The sequence below is a fragment of the Geotrypetes seraphini genome, chromosome 4 (assembly GCF_902459505.1).
Source record: "Geotrypetes seraphini chromosome 4, aGeoSer1.1, whole genome shotgun sequence".
Classification (NCBI taxonomy): Eukaryota; Metazoa; Chordata; class Amphibia; order Gymnophiona; family Dermophiidae; genus Geotrypetes; species Geotrypetes seraphini.
The window spans coordinates 76,707,122-76,728,052 of record NC_047087.1 but is presented as its reverse complement, the minus strand read 5'-3'; the positions used below and the strand labels follow the sequence as shown (position 1 = coordinate 76,728,052).

Sequence of the window (20,931 nt, the reverse complement as noted above, 5' to 3'; positions counted from 1 at the left end):
TAGTTCCCTGTTGGTCAAGTTTTTGTTGCTCGTGGCAGTGAACACCTAGAGGTATAGGGGAAGGGAAATGGGGTGCGTGGGCAGGGGGGATCAGGGAATGAGCAGGGAGGGGGGGTAGAGACGAGGGCAGGGGAGGGGCGCCTCTCACCCTCACTACTCTACTGCATTGGAATAAACTAAGGGCCTGCTCTAGCAGGCAGTTGTCATGTTCTTCGGCTTTCTTCTAAGAGGAGGGGGGAATTCTGCTCTTCCCAACATGCCTAGAGGCAGGCAGCACAACAAGCTTCAAAGGCTAAAAACAGCACACGTGCTTAAACAAGCTTATCACTGAGAAGCACAGAAATTCAGGGTCCCAGTTCATTCCACGTAACTCAAATATCCAAACATGAAACAACACTGAACATATATGCAGGAAAAGTTGTCCTCATGGAATGTGAGAGGATATTGGCATGATATGGGGAATTAAGTTTTGTTGGCTCCTTTGTTATATTGATGAGTTGTTTATATTGGTTTTAGTTAAATGTGCAACTTTTAATCCATTCAGTACAGAAGATGTAGCAGGCTATAAATGCTTTTAATTAATTTTAATAAAAATAATCTGAGTATTGATGTCAGCTGTTCTCCATGCAATATTTGGCACTTATGGTAATCAAATGATCAGAATTCTATAGCATTCAGGCCCATATTCTGTAAACAGTGCCTTAAGTTAGGCGCCTAACTTAATTGGTAAAAGCCATTGAAAAAATATTTTAAACATCATTAAAAAAAGGTGCCTTCATCGCATTTACAGAGGTGCCTTAGAATGCCTAAGGACAAAGTAGGAATGGTTAACACTGGAAATGACCATAGGTGTTCTAAGGCACCTCCATAGATGCAATTCTTGTCAAAGGTAGGCGCTAGAAATATAGGTCTTTAAAACCATGGCCTATATTTCCAGCACCTACCTCTGACAAAAGCTATGATTCTATAAATGGTACCATTGTGTGATTGATACACGTTCGGAAGCCATTTTTTACATGGCCGCTGATAACAACACCATTTAAGCAATCTGGCCCTCAGTTCCCAGTAACACAAAATAAAGGCCATTATTTTTAAATCAGAATATTGAAATATTATTTTACTTGACTAGTAAAATATTTACTTGCTCACTAAGGGGTCTTATTATCAAACAGTGGAAAAAGTAGTCTTAGCACACTGTTACATAGGTGATTTATTTGTGTTAAGGCCATTTTTACCACTCACACTTTAATGGTCACATTTTAATGTTGGACTGGAAAAAAAGAGACCTGCTCTCGATTCTTAGAACTATATTGAACCTACGGGCTTTCAAGTTTGCACTGCTTAATTGAAGTTAAGTGAACTAATAAGTTCTACTTGTTTAGTGTATAGCTGAGGATGGCTAGTCAGTTCATGGGAACTTTTTTTGACAGAAGTCACAAGTTCACCAAGGCTTATCTTAGATAGGACCCCAGCATTTCAAGCTGGTAGGCAACAATCTTGGTTAGGTAAATGTATTCAGCAAGCTATGTTATCCTATTGCTGTTTTTGGAAATTAATTAAGATCACTTTGATAAGTTTATTATTTAATGAGAGTTTTATTATTGAAATTCTATTTTACAACTATTTGTATTTTTTACTGTATTATTATATTTCGCTGATTGTTCAGCTCTTTTTAGTGTAAACCGCCTAGAACTTTTGATTATGGCGGTATAAAAGAATAAAGTTATTATTATTATTATTGCACCCTAAAGTGTATTGCCGGATCACCCACAAACATCATATGAACTTATTAGTTCACTTATCAATTGAGCAGTACAAACTTGAAAGCCCGTAGGTTCAATATAGTTCTAGGAATCAAGAGCAGGTCTCTTTTTTCCAGTTTACAAGTTATGACCCCTCTCTAATAGAGTAGGTTAATTTCTTTCTTTGGATCACACTTTAATGTTCACTTTAGTGCATGACCATTAGCATGTGAGACCCTACAATGTTGGTAGTAGGAACTTATGCACTAAACCTGCACTAACTGGTTTGAATGCAGAACATATCCAGTTGATACTCCAAACATGACCCTGCACTAAAAAATTTTAAAAAGTGGGTAATGTGCGCAGATGGCAAAATTACCCTGGGATGCTTCAGCGTACCCCGTGGAATGTCATTTTTTGATGCGGTAAACATATGCTGAATAGTGAACTTAACTGTCTGTGTGTTAGCTGTCTCCGTTAACCCGGAAATTCAGTGTTGGTGCCCAGATGTCATCCGGCATTGAATTCCTAGATTTAATGCTGGAAGTCGTCAACAAAATGCTGGTCTCTGCCAACTGAATATCAGACCTGTTCTTAACACATATATGAAAGAAAGCATTGGCAAAGAAATGGGTGGGCCACTGAGGCCATGGCACTACTGATATTTTGCCCAATATAGCATCGCCAATAAGAGAATTTAGGAGTGGGTCCAGACATTAGTTTGTTTGACTCTTTCTAACAGTGTTCTGCTACTTCTAAAAAAAAGTAATTTGAGTTCCTGAAGCTTCTTTATGGTCAGACATTATTTGCATTTTTTCTTTTCTATTGGTTCTCCCCAATGAGGCCTTTCACAGGTGAAACATTTCTCTTTAACATGTGGTTGCTTTGTGTTAGCATGTCATTATTTTCTTGTTTGTCTCCCACCTTCCCATGGCATGCTCATTCTTCCACCGCTGGTTTTCACTGTGAAACATTTAAATGGTATGCATAGAAACTGGATTCTTGTCAATTTACTTTCCACTCTCTAGATCTACAGAGCATGCAACTGGCCATGTCAAAATTAAACCAAATAAAGATGAAAAGTGGTTCTTACAGGTGTCAAAAAGTCAAACAACAAAAGTAAGGTCCCCCCAGAAACGGAAGTCAAGAAATCCAAAAGATTTTTATTTCAAATGGTCAACACACATGGAAGGGCATTTTTGGATATGACATCTAAATCTAAGTGTGAATGTTTTGTGGAACAAGCACAAAAATCAAATAGTGAACACAACCATTTTCAAAACAAGAAAACAATCATCTTTTGTTTTGATAATGGCCATTTCGCAGATATCTTTGTCCTTGGTGCATCTATCTCTCTGAACCATTTTTGAAAATAAAATGTTCAGGAGAAAATCGCATAAAACAAGCCATTGGGATGTAGGAGAAGCCTGCATTTTTGTTAGACTGGCCACACAAGCATCCCAGCAGAGCAGTGGGGGAACCTTAGGAGCACTGCAGTGAACTTCACAGTCCCAGATATACATCTCACCATAACCCCTTATATTGTGTGGTGAGTTTGCCAAACCCCACCCAAGTCCTACTGAACCTAACTGTACACCACACCAGTAGTCGGTATCACCTATATGTAGGTAAAGTTGGATTAGGATGGGCTTTGGAAGGCTCATATATTCCACCATAAGTGTAGTACCGTATTTTCGCGGATATAACGCGCGCGTTATACGCGATTTTACCTACCGTGCATACCCCTCGCGCGTTATATGCCTGAGCGCGGTATAGAAAAGTTTTTAAACATAGTTCCCACCCCGCCCGACGCCCGATTCACCCCCCCCAGCAGGACCGCTCGCACCCCCACCCCGAACGACCGCTCGCACGCGCTCCCACCCGCACCCGCATCCACGATCGGAGCAAGAGGGAGCCCAAGCCCTCTTGCCCGGCCGACTCCCCGACGTCCGATACATCCCCCCCCCCCCGAAGGACCGCCGACTTCCCGACAATATCGGGCCAGGAGGGAGCCCAAACCCTCCTGGCCACGGCGACCCCCTACCCCCACACCGCACTACATTACGGGCAGGAGGGATCCCAGGCCCTCCTGCCCTCGACGCAAACCCTCCTCCCTCCAACGACCGCCCCCCCCAAGAACCTCCGACCGCCCCCCCAGCCGACCCGCGACCCCCCTGGCCGACCCCCACGACCCCCCCACCCCCCTTCCCCGTACCTTTGGAAGTTGGCCGGACAGACGGGAGCCAAACCCGCCTGTCCGGCAGGCAGCCAACGAAGGAATGAGGCCGGATTGGTCCATCCGTCCTAAAGCTCCGCCTACTGGTGGGGCCTAAGGCGCGTGGGCCAATCAGAATAGGCCCTGGAGCCTTAGGTCCCACCTGGGGGTGCGGCCTGAGACACATGGTCGGGTTTGGCCCATGTGCCTCAGGCCGCGCCCCCAGGTGGGACCTAAGGCTCCAGGGCCTATTCTGATTGGCCCACGCGCCTTAGGCCCCACCAGTAGGCGGAGCTTTAGGACGGATGGGCCAATCCGGCCTCATTCCTCCGTTGGCTGCCTGCCGGACAGGCGGGTTTGGCTCCCGTCTGTCCGGCCAACTTCCAAAGGTAAGGGGGGTGGGGGGGTCGTGGGGGTCGGCCAGGGGGGTCGCGGGTCGGCTGGGGGACGGGCGGAGGTTCTTGGGGGGGGGCGGTCGTTGGGGGGGGAGGGGGGTTTGCGTCGAGGGCAGGAGGGCCTGGGATCCCTCCTGCCCGTAATGTAGTGCGGGGTGGGGTTAGGGGGTCGCCGTGGCCAGGAGGGTTTGGGCTCCCTCCTGGCCCGATATTGTTGGGGATTCGGCGGTCCTTCGGGGTGAGGGTGCGAGTGGTCCTGCCGGGGGGGGGGGATGTATCGGACGTCGGGGGGGGGCATCAGGCTTTCAGGATGGGGACAGACCTTCAAGGGGGGACAGGACTTCAAGGGGGGACAGTGCACGGAAGTCAGGGGGGGTGAACGGAGAGTCGGGACAGCGCACGGAAAGTCAGGGCGGGCGAAAGGAGCATCGGGCATCATGCGCGTTATATGCCTGAGCGCGGTATAGAAAAGTTTTGGTACATATCATCGTGATTTCTGCGCGCTATACCCCTGTGCGCGTTTTACACAGGTGCGCGTTATATCCGCGAAAATACGGTAGTTAAATCGGGGTATGAGCCGGAGTCTCCATCTCTATGGTTGACTACACCACCCACTAGGCTAGTCCAGGAACTTGTTTGGTGCTCTAAACATCTGAAGTCATCAATCAGACAGGTATCTACTGTTTCATTCACATCTTTGAGGGGGGGAGGGGTCATCAACCATTGGAGAAGTGTAGGGGGTCATGCTTACATCCCTCCAGTTGTCATCTGGTCATTTGGGGCACCTTCTGGGCACTTATTTGTTGTTAAAACAGGTCTAGCATCAAAATGTCCAAATTGTGCCCTGGACATATTCTATAATGTTTGATTATTGCAGAAGAACATCCAAATCATAGCCCATCTTAATCCCACCCAGACAATGCCTCTAACATGCCCCCTTGAGATTTAGACACACCCCATCTAGAAAATGGGTTCCAAAATAGCGAATTGAAAGGGTTTAGCGAGAAACATGTCCATCTGCCCCTGTATGCCACATTTTGGATGTTTTTCCTTTTAAAAAATGAGCCCCATAGTCATATGTATTATTGCAGTCAGTCCCTTGCATTCTCGATAAATGGGTTGTACCAAACAAGTTTTGTCTTTATTGGACGTTTATCAAGAATACAAGTGATTGACTTAGGGTTCTTTTTACGAAGGCGCGTTAGGGCCTTAATGTGCGGAATAGCGCATGCTAAAATGCCGCACGCGCTAGCCGCTACCGCTTCCTCTTGAGCAGGCGGTAGTTTTTTGGCTAGCACACGCTGAAAACGCTAGCGCACCTTCGTAAAAGGAGCCCTTAGTGATTACATATGACTATATGAGTTGACCATTTGGAATAAAAATCTTTTGGATTTCTTGACTTCCGTTTCTGGGGGGACCTTACTTTTGTTGTTTGACATGTTTTAAAATTTAAGCCTATTGAAGTGTCAGGAACTTCCCTGATGACTAAGTATGGAAATAAAGAGAGAGTGCTCAAATGTCAAGAATTGCAAGTTATCCTAAAGCATCATTTCTTTAAATCATGTTTTAATTTTCAAAATATTTTGTTGCTGCATTTACCAAGCAAACCCATTAATTATATATTTATTTTTTGTCTGTGCATGACCTTTGGTCCCGTGTTTTATGTTTATTTTTATTTCTTTCCTGTTCACCAGATATTTCCAACACTTTGTTTCCAACCACTACCATCCCCTCCTTTACCTCTGCAACAGTCACATCCTCTGCTACCATAACAACCTTCACCACTACATCTGCAGCAACCATCAACGCCCCAGGTGCAGTATGTTTTTTTTTTAATCACATGAAATTGTAGGTTTCTAAAAGGGAGAGTATGTAAAAATACAAAAATGGTTGCTAGTATGTAATTTGTGTAAATCCATACGGGCGAAAATGAATTATATGGTTAACATTGACAATGTTGCAGAATGTTTAGCTGGGCATTCTGATTTACTTATCTCACCTACAATATGGTGAACTGAGATGGAGGTGCACATTACTGCCTTTAATGTGCCATTCCAGCAGGTTGTCTAATGTGAAAATATGCATAGATTATCAGATGCATATTTATTATCTGAATTGTGGTGGCTGGCAGAACTTTGAGTACACAAAACAGGTTCTTGGAAAAATCGCCTTAGACCAAATGCTGCTGCATAGTAAAAGAGGAATGTTATTTAATTCAGAACCTCGTGGCCTGGGTTTTTTTTTTTTTTTTTAATTGCAATAGGGAAAACAGTGATAAGTTGCATCTGTATAGAGAGACTTTTGTGGATACCTGTTATTGCTCATACTCTCAGCAATTTAGAGATATACATCTTGGGTAGAAAATCAATTTACTAATTTTGGTTCCTTTTCTGGCTTTCAGAGAAAGGAGAGGGCAAAAACAATGTTCGTGGTATTTTTCCATTACAATAGAAGTTTGGAAATTAGTTTTCATTTTCACTGTCTTGCAGTATAATGCTGTATTTTAAATGGCTGTTTATGAGATTGTGCTCTGTAGCATGGTAGATGCAGTTTTGAATGGTAATAAGTTTATAGGGTGCAGTTATTTACATCCTCAAATTGAACTAGAGCTAATAGATACTCCATGAATCTAACAGGTTTAATACAAATTAGAAAAAAGTATTTTTTTTTTCACTCCATGTTTAATCTAGCTGAAAAATTTGTAATTGCAGGATGTGCTGAAGGTATCTGGTTGTTGAAAGATGAATTATTGTTCTTGGCTAGGAGCATCAGACCACTTCTTCAAGGGGACAGCATGTAAAACTAGAAGCTACCTCCTCCTCTTTCAACTCCCCCAAAAGCCTTCCAATATCACATTGTGTTTCTTGAATCTCCCTCTTTGATCCAAAGGTCCCATCCCACCCCCCAGTCTTACCTGTCTAGTGGGATGTCTTCTGTTGTCTTCGGCATCTTTCTACAGTTCCCGGTTCCAACAATTCAATGATATATAAGGGGAAAGACATATATACAAAAATAATGATCACACCGATAAAATATACCGTATTTTTCAGACCATAAGATGCATTTTTTCCACCCCCAAAAAGGGGGACCAAATATACTGCGCTACCATCACCTCCCCTCCCCCCGGTACCTTTTTTTGTGGTGGTAGTCCAGGGCAGTCTCCTGGACAGCTGCCTTTGTCTTAGAGTGACACACAGTGCAGGAGCACAATCTTTGCACTTCCTGTCTGGGACCAGGCAGGAAGTACAAAGGTCATGCTCCTGCGTTGTGTGTCGCTCTTCTAAGACAAAGGCAGCCGTCCAGGAGACCGTGCTGGACCACCGCCACTAAAAAAAGGTACCGGGGGTGGGGTTTCGGGAGGCTTCGGATGGCTGCAGTCGGCTTTGGGCTGTGGACTTCCTAGCACCAGACACACCAGACCACCAGATGCACCTACCTGTAGAGGAGGAAAAACCATAAAGAAAAAAATTCTGAACCAAAAATTTTTTTTCTTGGTTTTTTTCTCCTCTACAGGTGGGTGTGTCTTATGGTCCGAAAAATATGGTAACTACAAAACTGAAAAAAATATTTAGGGGTAATATTGTTGTATAATGACAACATGAATATTTTAATCTCTAAATAAAGGATTGAGCTATATTTAACTGAGGTGGGCACTATCTTTCTTTTTCCACGCAGTGCTTTTTAGCAGAAAATATTTCTGACCAACACTCAGATAAGACACCTTTGATTTTGATTTTTTTACTTTTTGTAGTCTTAATAGAAAGTAATATATGAATGAATTTCAGTCTACATGAGTGTACATACTGATCTAATGCGCTTTTGAATTACTGAACACATTATATAAAAACATTATAAATGTAAAATGTTATTCATTATATATTACCTCTATACATTTTTTCCTGTTCCTGGTTCCTCCACACCAAGTTGTGTGATCTCTATTTATGCCCCACTGAACCCTTAAATACAGACAATTCTAGAGGTTCCCAAAGTGTTTCTCAGAACCGTAACTTGCATGCTACATTAGAAATTGGAAAAAATATATATAATATCTTTATTTTGATCTAAGTAGAGAGTCTTTTCTTGAAAACAATTTTTCATGCAATTTTTGTCCAGCTCAAGGATAAAAACTTACAAGTGATAGTTTTTCCTAATATCTTCAGCCTGCTCTATTTTGTCGAAGATCCCCTTGGAGGTTTTATTAGATGGCATGTGCACTTAATTTGAAAACCTGATCCTGAGACCTGGTAAATAGATTTTAGAGGAAGAGAATAGCATCCTTAGGTATTTTGAGAACTTCCATTAAGTAGCAGCTATAGAATTCTGAAGGGAAAATAACTTACGGTAAGCAAAATTCTAAAGTTTTTTGTTTTTTATACAATTATTTTATTTGCCAGTTATTAAAATAAATATAAACAAATAAACATGTCTCCTAAGTGGGGATTTTGTGTATATTTACACTGTTTGGCATTTTCAAGCTACAGTAGCAAACAATGTATCCTATTGGGCTTCTAATGAAGTTTTAATAAATTTGCTATTCCACTGAGGTAGAAATTACCAAACAAATGTTTGTTTAAACTTTAAGCTATCAGCCGTCACTCACTATAAGTGGATAAGTGTAAAATGATGCATGTCAGTAACAAAAATCTCATGCACGAATACAGGATGTCCGGGGCGGTACGTGGAGAGACCTCCCAGGAAAGGGAGTTGGGAGTTCTGATCGACAAGTTGATGAAGCCGTCCACGCAATGTGTGGCGGCAAAAAGGGCGAACAGAATGCTAGGAATGATAAAGAAGGGAATCACGAACAGATCGGAGAAGGTTATCATGCCACTGTACCGGGCCCTCACCTGGAGTACTGCGTACAGCACTGGTCACCGTACATGAAGAAGGACATGATATGACTCGAAAGGGTCCAGAAAAGAGCGACTAAAATGGTTAAGGAGTTGGAGGAGCTGCCGTACTGCGAAAGATTAGAGAAATTGGGCCTCTTCTCTCTCAAACAGAGGAGATTGAAAGGGGACATGATCGAAACATTCAAGGTACTGAAGAGAAAAGACTTAGTAGATAATGACAGGTTGTTTACCCTCTCCAAGGTAGGGAGAACGAGAGGGCACTCTTTAAAGTTGAAAGGGGATAGATTCCGTACAAATAGAAGGAAGTTCTTCTTCACCCAGAGAGTGGTAGAAAACTGGAACGCTCTTCCGAAGTCTGTCATAGGGGAAAACACCCTCCAGGGATTCAAGACAAAGTTAGACAAGTTCCTGCTGGACAAGGACGTATGCTGGTAGGGCTAGTCTCAGTTAAGGCGCTGGTCTTTGACCAAAGGGCCTCTGCGTGACCAGACTGCTGGGCACAATGGACCACTGGTCTGACCCAGCAGTGGTAATTCTTATGTTCTTATAGGTTTATGTTGCTTTCTTGGACAGGTAAGTTGGGAGACCATAAACACACCTAATACTGGCCTTTGCTTAATTTTGGCAATAGTTATTTTGCAGTGATATACAGCACAGACCCAAAATCACATTTTGCATAGCACATGGCATCAATTTAGTAAAGAGGCTTCTGTCTTCATGGTCTGAATTGAATCTTGCAGTTCATTCAATGTCAGCAATGACACTGAGGGCCTGCTTTAATAAAAGCCTTTCATGCCTGTTCTGTGTCCATCGATGAAAAGTTTAGTACATCATGTCTTGTAAACACTAATTTTCAAAGAAGAACATTTGAATTTTTATTTTCTTCCCCTCACAAAATGCAGCTGCAAAATCCATGCAACAGTTTTGAAAGGAAAGTATGGATAGGCTTTTCACTTGTATGAGCTGTTTTGAAAATCATTCTAAAAATATCAGAAATTAAAGGTTGAAATTTGTAGCTGTCTGTCTAGCTGAAACATATGCAGTACCAGGGTAAGTTCCCTTTGCAAGTTGCTTGTAAGGTATACCATTCAAAACACCCATATATCTTGTCCTTGTTTCTACAAAAAGAAAACAAAATTGATCTTTATATGAAATATAAAACTAAGGTGCCTCTTTGCAAATGTTTATGAGCAGTAAATGCAAATTCTGTGCAGTAAATACAGAGTGCATGCCCTGCATTTACTTTGCAGGGCAGACAGTTAACGCACAGGCACCATGTTACATGTCTGGGCCAATAGAGCACCGGGTATGTGACACGGTGCTCGTGCATTAACTGTCGTCACTGCGGATACGTATGGCAATGCCACTCCCAACAACCTCCTGATGACCAGTTCTAATCCCCCAACCCGATCTTATTCGGTGGCTCCCATCGCTTCCCTAATCTTATTCCCCCCAACTCTGTCCATCCCGGATTCAATCCTCCTGGTCTTAAAAACTTGACAAACCCCTCCCATAAATCAAAGCCACATGTGCAAATCCCAACCCTTCCCCACCCCTAGCTCTCCCATCACTCCCAGTACTTAGCCAAAGGGAATCATTTCTGATGTAGTTGACTAGAATGGGAGCAGTCTCTCTTCACCCTTGCTTCATCTGGCTCCGGGTTCAATATAGTGTCACTGAGGTCAGCCTTTGGGTCATCTGAGTGCTGATGTAGCTGCATATTACATGAGAGCCAGAGGCTGAAAATATCTCCACTTTCTAGTGCTCGCTACCTTTGACTCTTATTTTTCCTCAGAACGTCCACCACGAGGCAGTAATGACGGTGCAGAATACTGTCCAGTCAATATTTCAGTTCCGCAGTCAGGGTTTAATCTAGTCCTACATAATGAAGCATTGGCTGTCTAGATATTGGTGCTTAAATATCCTGGTATTCTGCAACTGCTGCTTTTTTATAGGAAGAAAGGTGGTATTCAGCTAGCCAGATATTTCCCAGCTCCATTCCAGAAAAGTGTACAGTGATCTACCGACCAAAAACTCCTTTTCATTCCATCCCTAAAAGAATCATACTATACAAGGAAAACTAATTTTGCTATAACAGCCCCTACATTATGGAATTCTCTTCCTCAATATCTCCGGGACGAAATTCATTTACCCAAATTTAAAACTAATCTTAAAACTTTCCTATTTCAGGATGCCTTTAACAAATCCTAATCTTTTTCTATATCTACTTACTTACTTATCTTCGTCTCAAAAGCTCTCCTTTATCTCAGCGCATATCTATTATACCATGCACCCTTATCCTTCATGTCCTATCCCTTCCCTCTATCTCATTTCTTCTAATATTATGTAACTTTTTCCTTCCTTCCCATTTATCCTCACGGTCATGTTTGTCAATATATGTCTAATATGTTTTCACTAATTTTTCTAACACATCATTAACTAGTTCCTACTCTCCTATTTTAAATTTTTTTTTATTGTTAACCGGTCAGATATTTGTTTTATGATCGGGATATTAAAAATCAATAAACTTGAAACTTGAAACTATTATCTGGGGAGTTGGCACTGGCTGGGGCATTTGTCCAGCTAACTGCTACCTGCATAAATGCTTTTAAATATCCAGTTGTACAGTGCATCCTCTTGCTGTTTTGTCGTTGCTCTAACTTGACCATTATATGTTCTTTATTTTTCTTGAGTCTACATAAGTCATTTAGATTTGTTTCTAGTGGTTAAAGAGATTTGAACCCTGGTAGGCTGTGGCCCAGAGAAACCAGGGTTCAAATCTCATTGATGATCTTTGTGTCCTCGGAGAAGTCATCTGATCCTCCATTGCCTCAGATACAAACTTAGGGGCCTTTTTACTAAGCTTAATATGGTGTACTGTGATGAGGCTCTTTTGAACCTGGGAGTGGCAGCCTATTAAAAATGGGCAGCTATGTGGTGGAATGGGCAAGCATGAAAAATAAAATAGCCATTATTTTCCTTCCATTGCTCTGGATTTTACTAGTCAGGGTTTTGGTTATAAGATAAGGACCTATCCAAGGGCAAAGGAGGAGGGTTTAAATGGCTATTTAAAATTACAATTGGAGAAGCCAGAACACAAACCAGATAAAACAAACAGGGGATAATATATTGACCTAAATATGTGTTTTTGTGCTGAGGTCACTGGAAACAGGAGTAGGCCTTCTCTCATATCACTAGAATTAATATATAAGCTCTGTTGAAGACCAGAGAAGATACACACAGGCTGTAGTTTAGTTTTATGAAGTCCCATTGTTTCAATGTGTTTCAATGGACACACATTGAAACAATGGGACTTCATAAAACTAGAGACCTGCAGGAGAGATAAGATTTGGCTTTTGTCCTGGTTGCTATAGAGATGGACTTTTCTTCTTACTACAGAGATTACATTCCAGGGGAGGGGGTTTCCCTCTCCTTTTTTGCAAGGTAAAGTTAGAAATGCTAATTGGATATACAAAATGATGAATTAAATTTAGTGAACTAATAACGTAGGAACTTTCATATTCAAGGGTTCAGATTGAAATATAATTACCTCTAACAATTGTACTGGAGGAGTCATATAGGAAAATGTAGGGTCTGTGGGAGTGGATTGGCCATTCCCCTTTTTTTTCACTGAGACACGGGATTTTCAGTGCATGCTCTTAAATGACTTAGTCACATGGGAGCAGTAGTTTACTTTTAAAGAGAAATGATTTAAAGCTGTGTGTATGGATAATTTTTCCTCTGTAAGTATATTGTAATACTTTTTCCTGGTTTCTTCTGTACCTTTTCTTTATTAGATAAGCTAGTATTAAAATGTAACTTTTAAGAATTCTTGTGTGAGGGGGACGGACACTCCCCCAATATGCATACAAGCGCCTTATATGGTATCAAATATTCATGACCAATTAGATGCAGGCAGTAAAATGTCGTCATGTATTAGGTATATGTAAGTGAACCTAGCAGAACAGAATTTTGAGGGCGTTATGTCAGGGAAGTTGCATTTACACTCTCTGACTTGTAATATTCCTCCATTGTACAAATGAATGCCTTGAAACAGGACTGTCTGTTGAATTTTAATAAAACAAGATTTTATCTGGAATATTTGTACAATTATCATCATTTCAGTGCACCTATGAGCAGGGTAGACCCAAAACTCTGATCAACTGTAGGACGCACTCAGGCATCCTGTGGTAAGTGGCAAATTTGTGCAATCTAACCATGCACTAAAACTATATATAGTATATTGTATATATATTTTTTGAGGGAGCATGTCTGGGGTGGAGAGTGGACAATCCTGCACTAATCAGTATAGCCACATTATCAAGCAATAACTGGTTAGTGTAGAAATACACTAGCGACTAAAATTGTGGAAACACGTGGAGAGGCATAATAAAAAAACACGTCTAAGTCTCCTTTTGACCTAGGCCCTAAACGCTGAAAGTAGAAGCAGGGAAAATGTCCATTCTCAAAAAAAGTGTCCAAAATGAGGTTGGTTTTTTTTTTGAATGGTCTAACTCTACGTTCAGCTGTTTAAACGCCCAGACCACCACTACAGTATGTCTACACTTACAACACATTACCAACCAAAAAACAGCCTAAGTCCCAAATGCCCAAAACCAGACCTTTTAGGCAAAGGAGGGGGGCCAGTCTTTCGCCTAAAAGCTGGATTCTGTAACCGGTGTCTGTCAAAAAGAACACCGGTTACAGAATCCCCCCCCCCCCCCCAAGCAACGATCATGGCAGGAAAGATGGCTCATCTCCCCTGCCGCTATCCTCCCCCTGAAGTGCCGCAGTTTTGGGGGGGGGGAGATCGCCATCACTGCAGGAAAGATGCCCAATCTCTCCTGCCGCGATCCACACACCCCCAACCGAACCAATATGGGCAGGAGGGAGCCCAACCACTCCTGCCCTGAATAACCCCCACCCCACCAATCGGATACTGGCAGGAGGGAGCCCAACCCCTCCTGCCCCAGCAACCCACCCCCACCCCCCACGAACTGATACAGGCAGGAGGGAACCCAACCCCCCCCGATCGGACACGGGCAGGAGTGAGCCCATCCCCTCCTGCCCACGACAACCCCCTCCCACAACCGCCTTCCCTGAACCCCTAATCGGCCCCCCAAACCCCGTGACACCCCTCAACCGGTGACCCCGTGACACCCAATCCCCCACACCCGACATCTCTCGGTAACTGTAGTCTTCTTTTCTTAAGGTTGTGACTGTTGCTCTCTTTATAGGCGACTAGCCAAGTCTCTTCTGCAAAATTTAGCATGCAGCTGTCATTTTGGTGTACTTAGACAATATTCATGTAATTCAATTAAATTGCAATTAATGAAAAATAGCAATTCAAATTGGGAAGGGGTAAAACGCGGACCTCACGGACCTGACGGACCTCGCGGATCTAAACTCATACGGCCTTAAATATCTGAGATCCGTGTCGGTCCGTGTCCGTGGCGCTTGAAGTTTCTGTCGCTGACAGACCTTGATGAGATTTTAGTGCTGACGGATCCGTCTCAGCATAGGGAGGGAAAAGTGTTAGGATCCGTCAGCGCTAAAATCTCTTCGAGGTCTGTCAGAACCAGAGACTAGTGCTGGAGTTTGGAGACTTCTTTTCCATAACGCATGTCCAAAACCTATGTCCCCGCTCTCTTGGCTTCTGCTCTGCCGCTCCAGCACTAGTCTCTGGATTTGACAGACCTCGAAGAGATTTTTAGCGCTGACGGATCCTAACACTTTTCTCTCCCTATGCTGAGACGGATCTGTCAGCGCTAAAATCTCATCAAGATCTGTCAGCGACAGAAACTACAAGCGCCACGGACACGGACCGACATGGACCTCAGATTTTTAAGGCCGTATGGGTTTAGATCCGCGAGGTCCGTCAGGTCTGTGAGGTCCGCGTTTTACCCCTTCCCATTCAAATTTTGCCCTGTTGCACAACGGGCCTTTAGACAACCCCCACAAGCTGTGACAACATCAGAGAATCAAAACAGAACACACAAACATCCTGCTGTACTGTATGCACTCAAAATCTAAGCAATACTTATCAGAAGAACTCAGAATTGTTGGATGTTTGCGAGTAATGCATTTTTAAATAAATAAACATGACAGATTGTTTACCTTTTTGATGTCAAATCACTAAGTCATTCCTAACCGCAAAATAAACACAATTACTACACAAATATTGCCAAAAGTGTTTTAAACAATCAAAGAATGTTTATAAATATACATTGCAGGATTAAATAAGGAACAGGAGCAAAAAATGTGAAGTGTTTCCACAATTTTGGCCTCTAGTGTAACATATGAGCCCTTACCACATACAAAATAGGTGGTGTTAAGTGCACATATGCTTTTATTAAATGGCTACATGCTGACAACATTAGCATGTGGTTTAATAAGAAAAGAATCGCCCATGCAACTATCACAGTATAACTTTGCAATTTTAAAAGCTCAGAACCAATAAGTTAGAGAAATCGCAACCGGGGATTAGCCCCTAAATGCACTTAGAAGCTACTTTTTTTTCTGCTGGTATACTCTGCTATAATCACTGCTACGCGTTACTGTTCTTATAATTATTTGTGCACTTAACTGAAGGAGTCTAGGAAGCTTGCGGGTCCTGATGCGTTTCGCCAGACCAGCTTCCAATTAATCTAATCTAATCTAATCTAATCCTTAGGTTTGTATACCGCATCATTTCCACGTTCGTAGAGCTTGACGCGGTTTACAGTAGGAGAAATAGGAAAGAACTACAACAGAGGGTTAGAGGTAGAAGTGTGAAGAAAATTTAGAAGACTTGGGATGCCAAGATATAAGAGTTTCCTTGATTCCTAAGTTGGAGGGAGACTTACATTTTTTGAGAAAAGCCAAGTTTTCAGATGTTTGCAGAAAACTTGGAGAGAGCTCAAGTTCCGAAGACGTGAAGGTAAGGTTGTTCCAGAGCTCAGTGATTTTGAAGTGGAGGGAGGTCCCTAGCTTTCCTGTGTGGGAAATGCCTTTTAGCGAGGGGAAGGATAGTTTTAATTTGTGGGAGGATCTGGTGGTATTAGGGTTTGAGGAATTCCAAGAAAGAGGGATACAGGGAGGGAGGATACCATATAGGATTTTGAAAGTTAAACAGGCGCATTTATAGTGGACCCTGGCAATTATCGGAAGCCAGTGGAGCTTGGCCAGGAGCGGGAAGACATGGTCAAATTTACTTTTAGTGAAGATGAGCTTGGCCGCGGCATTCTGAATCCGTTGGAGTCTGTGCAGAAATGGATATTCACAAAAGCAGATAGAAGAAAAATTGACACCTTCATGCTATGGCACTGGAGATGACTACTGCAAATCCCATGAACAGCTAGGATCACCAACAAAGATGTTCTTGATCATATAAAGCCAGAGTTGTCCCTGGAAGGCAAGATTACCAGACAGAAACTGACCTATTTTGGACATGTGATAAGGGCAAATTCTCTAGAAATGGAGGTGCTACTCAGAATAGTCAGTGGTAAAAGGAAGCAGGGGAGACCAAAGGCCCGTTGGCTGGATACCATCAAGAACAACACGGGAATGAATATCCAAGGGTTGGACATGACTGAATGGATAGTAGAAGTAGTAGTACAGTACTCCCCCGATATTCGCTGTGTTTACGTTCCAGGAACCCCCACGAATCTCAAAAAACCGCAAATACAGTTTTTCATGGGGGTAGCCTTAAGAGGGCAGCGGGAAAGGGCAACAGGAGAGCAGCCGGAGCACCGTGAGTGCAGGAAATCACTCGTGGTACGCTCCGACCGCCTCTTCCTGCACTAAGTCGGGTCTTATCCAATCAGGAGCTGCGTGTCAAAGCAGCTCTTGATTGAATAAGGCCCGACTTAGTGCAGGAAGAGGCGGTCGCAGCATACCGCGAGTGATTTCCTGAATTCGCGGTGCTCCGGCTGTTCTCTCCTGCCTCTCCCGCTGCCCTCTCCTTGTCAGTGGTTTACGGTCAGAAAATACCACGAATGACCGGGACCGCAAACCGCTGACCACGAACGACCAGGGGAACACTGTTTACCTACATGTATTGTACCTTGAGCTTCCACTAGAAAAGCATCCACTGAATACTACATAAAATTGAAATCTTTGTTTTATTTGTTTGAAGTTCAGTTACTTACAAAAGAACAACCAAGATCTGTACCAGTTTTTTCTTCCAATAGCAAGTGACAGAATAAGTCATAATGCTGAAGTTTTTATGCCCAGCTCAGGAGGATTTTAAGTTTGTCTTTCATTGACTTTCAGTAAGCAGTTTTCCGCCCCTTCATAATCTGTACACAATGACACTGACACTCAGAATCCAATCTACATGCAACCTGCACATTTTTTTCCCAATGATCTCTTCTATGTATAGCACCTGGAATCTCTTGGTTTTAATTTGCATAAAGCATACAGGAACATTTTTAGAATTCTTAATGCCATCTGTGCTGTACAATCCCCACTGCAGTCTGCTTGCTGCAATGCAAGCATTTCACAAATTTGCCTTTTTAGCATGGTGCTTGCAGGTGAAGGTCACAAAAGCAGATCTCAAGTAAGTCCTTGAAAACTGAAATGATTAGAGCTGGGGAAAGAAGCAGCCATGCTTAGAAGGGTGGTTTTCTAAAATGTCTAAACACGTCTGTGAGATTTTTAAGCACAAACTCATTAACAGGTAACAGATTTAGCTCTTTATGGTGTACTTACTTACTGGTGAATATAAAGGTTCTCTGTAAAAACAATCATTAGGAGAATGAGCCATTTGAACTTGCTCAACAGAAATAATAGGGTTTTGTTACATATCATGATAGAAGAATATTAAAATCATATTTTGAAGTCCCTGTTTTGTTTCTCTAACCAAAAGATTATTCTGTTGGAAGGAAATTGTAGATTTAGGATTGCACAAATTTATAATGTTATTTATAATCAGTTAGGAGCTTATTCATTAAATAATTTTTCCTTAAACAAAGAAGGTGAAAAATCTACTTGGGAGTTAGGCCTAGATGCATTAAACATAATTGCTAATACCGACTGGATTGCTGTTGGTGATTCTCTGGCTGACTGTAGAAGAGTAATCAATGTACCAAAGAGATTGCATGCAAATGATTCACGTGGGGGTTTGTCGCAATCTCCATCTCTCTCATCCGATTGATCAGTGTGAGAGTGACTCTCACACATGCGCAAAGTCGGCAAAGGGAATCCTGAGCAGCTGAGAGGCAGGGATACCCAGGGAGGGGCCTAAGGTCTGACGTCTGAGGAAATCAGGACCTTAGGACCCTCCTTGTGCATCACATGGGATAAGGAGGGAGGAGTCTTAGGCATCTGAGCCAATCAGGGCCTTAGGTTCCTCCCCGTACATCACATGGTGCATCAGGGAGGGGAAGGCCCATCATTTTCAATGGGCACACCTTGGAACTGGAGGAACCGTGCTTCCCTCCAGCTCCCAACGTCCACAAAAGGTACGGGGGTGGGGAGTGGGGTTCAGGGGAGCATCCGGTGGCAGAAGGGAGTGGGTTTCCCTTCTGACTTTTCTGGGGGGGAATAAGTGGGGAGGGGAGGGGATGGTTTGGGGGTCAGGAGGGCCTCAGTTGGTAGGAGGGAGTGGGCATCCATCCTGCCAATTTTCTCTGGTGGGGGGGATTCCCGGGTGCTGCATTCATTAGGGAGGGCTGTCATCAGTGGTAGGGGACTTTTTTCTTTTTTTTTTTTTATGGGACAGATATTTTGTATGAGTAACACATGGAAAATATCTGTGCCATTGAAAAAACTCCCAGACAGACTTGTTGTTTTTTCCAATCGCTAAAACTCCTGGTATTTTGTTTTGGGTTTTTTTTTTTTTTTGCATAGCCAAGTGATGTTAGTGCATCAATCGTTTGGCTAATTTGCATGGGGTTTTAGCTAATTTGCATGGTCAGATCGGAAAGTGGGTTATCGAGGGGAAAAACACCAAAGCCCACCCCCCTGTACAGGCTGAAGGGGAATGGCTTTGGTTTGGTTAAAGGCAGGCTGAAGGAAGCAGTGAGGGGAGTGGAGAGTGATGTGGCAGAAGCACTTCAGCAGGCTGAAGCAAGGCAGGAGTCTTAGAGAGAGCAGGCAGACTCTGAGATCTTAGATTGGCCCATGCAGGAAGTGGAAGAAAGTTTCCCCATTTCTAACTTCCATGCTACAGAGGAAATGGAAATCCAGGAAGCCTGCCCTACCTCAGAGAGCCAAGTGGATCTAATGGAGATTAGCTAGAGCAGTGAGTAGCTGTGAGGCAGCTGGTTTTTTTTCCCTAGCAAAGTATGCTTTATGTTTTGTTTCTTGATTTTTGAATTGGGCGTTATTTCTGGCTAAGAAGTTTTACATACCTGGATTTGTACAGTCTGCTAACTCTATGTTTAGTTTGGGCCAAAGAGCATTGAGACAAAGTGAATGTTTTGAGTGCTGGATAAAACTCACTGTGTTTGCCGTTGTGGGGAGCATCATCACACTGCCATCTACACATGTGCAGAGGCCCTCCAGACAGGTCCTGAAATGCCAGTAGGGCATGCCAGCAGGGAAGTCTGACAAATGTCAACTGAGAACCCCCAAACACAGACCTCCCAAACTCCACCCTAGTCCCACCTAAGCTCTTCCTCAGATCCCACCCCTTCACTAATTGTAATGGATTTTTTTTCATTCATTTTTCATATACACACAATATACACAGCAGATATAAATTCTCAAAACTGACACATTTCATTCAATATATATATAAAATCATTTTCCCTACCTTTGTTGTCTAGTGACTTTATTTTTCTGTACTGTTAACTATGTTTCCTGGGCCTTCTTATCCATTGACTGTTTTTCTCTCTGTCTTCACTTTCTACCTTGCATTAACTTAACATTCAATATTTCCATTTTTCTGCTTTCTTCTCAAAATCTACTCTCTCTCTCTCCTTCCCTACCTATTTCCATGGTCTGACATCTCTCTCCTTCCCTCTTTCCCCCCCCAGTGGTCGATGACATCTCTTTCCTTCCATTCCCCCCTTCCCAGTCTGGCATCTCTCTCCTGTCCTTCCCATAATCTGGCATCTCTCTTTACTACTACTACTACTATTATTATTATTTCTATAGCGCTACCAGACTCCCCTCCTTCCCTTCTATTCCTTGGTCTGATATCTCTCCCTACCTTTAGTCATCTCTCCTCCCCCCCCCCCAGTGTAACATTTCTCTTTCCCTTCCTCCTTTCTGCCCCCTGCAGTCCATCTCCCTTCCCTTCCTCCTATCTGGCTCCCCTCCCAGTCCAACATTTCCCCCTCCTTTCTACCAGTCCCACATTTTTTTTCTCTTCCTCCTGCATGCTTCTCCTCTGGTCCTCCTTCCCTCCCCCAACCAACCTCTCTCTATCTCTCTCCCTCCATGAGTCCAACTTTTCACTCTCTGCCCTTTCCTCCTTCCCTCCTTTCTGTCCTCCCCATCCATCTCACCCTCTCTATGCATCCAACACTTTCTCCCTCCTGCACGCTTTCTCTCTTTGTCCTTGCTTCTTCCCTTGAGTGACATCCCTCCTTCCCACCCCCCAACCCAACATGCTCTCTCCCCATGCATCATCTCTCCTCCAGTGTATAGCACCTTTCCTTTCCCTCCCTTTCTGCCAGGTCCAGCAGCACCTTTTCTCCCTTTCTTTTACCTCCCCCCTGTCCAGCAGTACCCCTTCCCTCCTCCTCCTGTCCAGTAGTATCCCTTTTCCCTTCCCTGCTCCCCATATCCAGCAGTAC

The 20,931-nt window shown here is 43.2% G+C and overlaps 1 protein-coding gene across 5 annotated transcripts in view; it reads left to right on the top strand.

Annotated features, from left to right (window-relative positions):
* The window catches only part of CADM2 (cell adhesion molecule 2), a 1,574,179-nt gene that overhangs the window by 1,474,014 nt on the left and 79,234 nt on the right, over positions 1-20,931 (top strand). For 3 of the 5 annotated variants that reach the window (XM_033943857.1, XM_033943855.1, XM_033943856.1), the window contains one exon: positions 6,047-6,166. The exons of 1 other annotated variant lie outside the window; for it this stretch is intronic. In XM_033943857.1, the coding sequence (XP_033799748.1) occupies positions 6,047-6,166 (120 nt within the window). Of the gene's footprint in view, positions 1-6,046; positions 6,167-7,063; positions 7,502-20,931 lie in introns of those variants that run through there. One more of the 5 variants, XM_033943859.1, reaches the window with a different exon arrangement.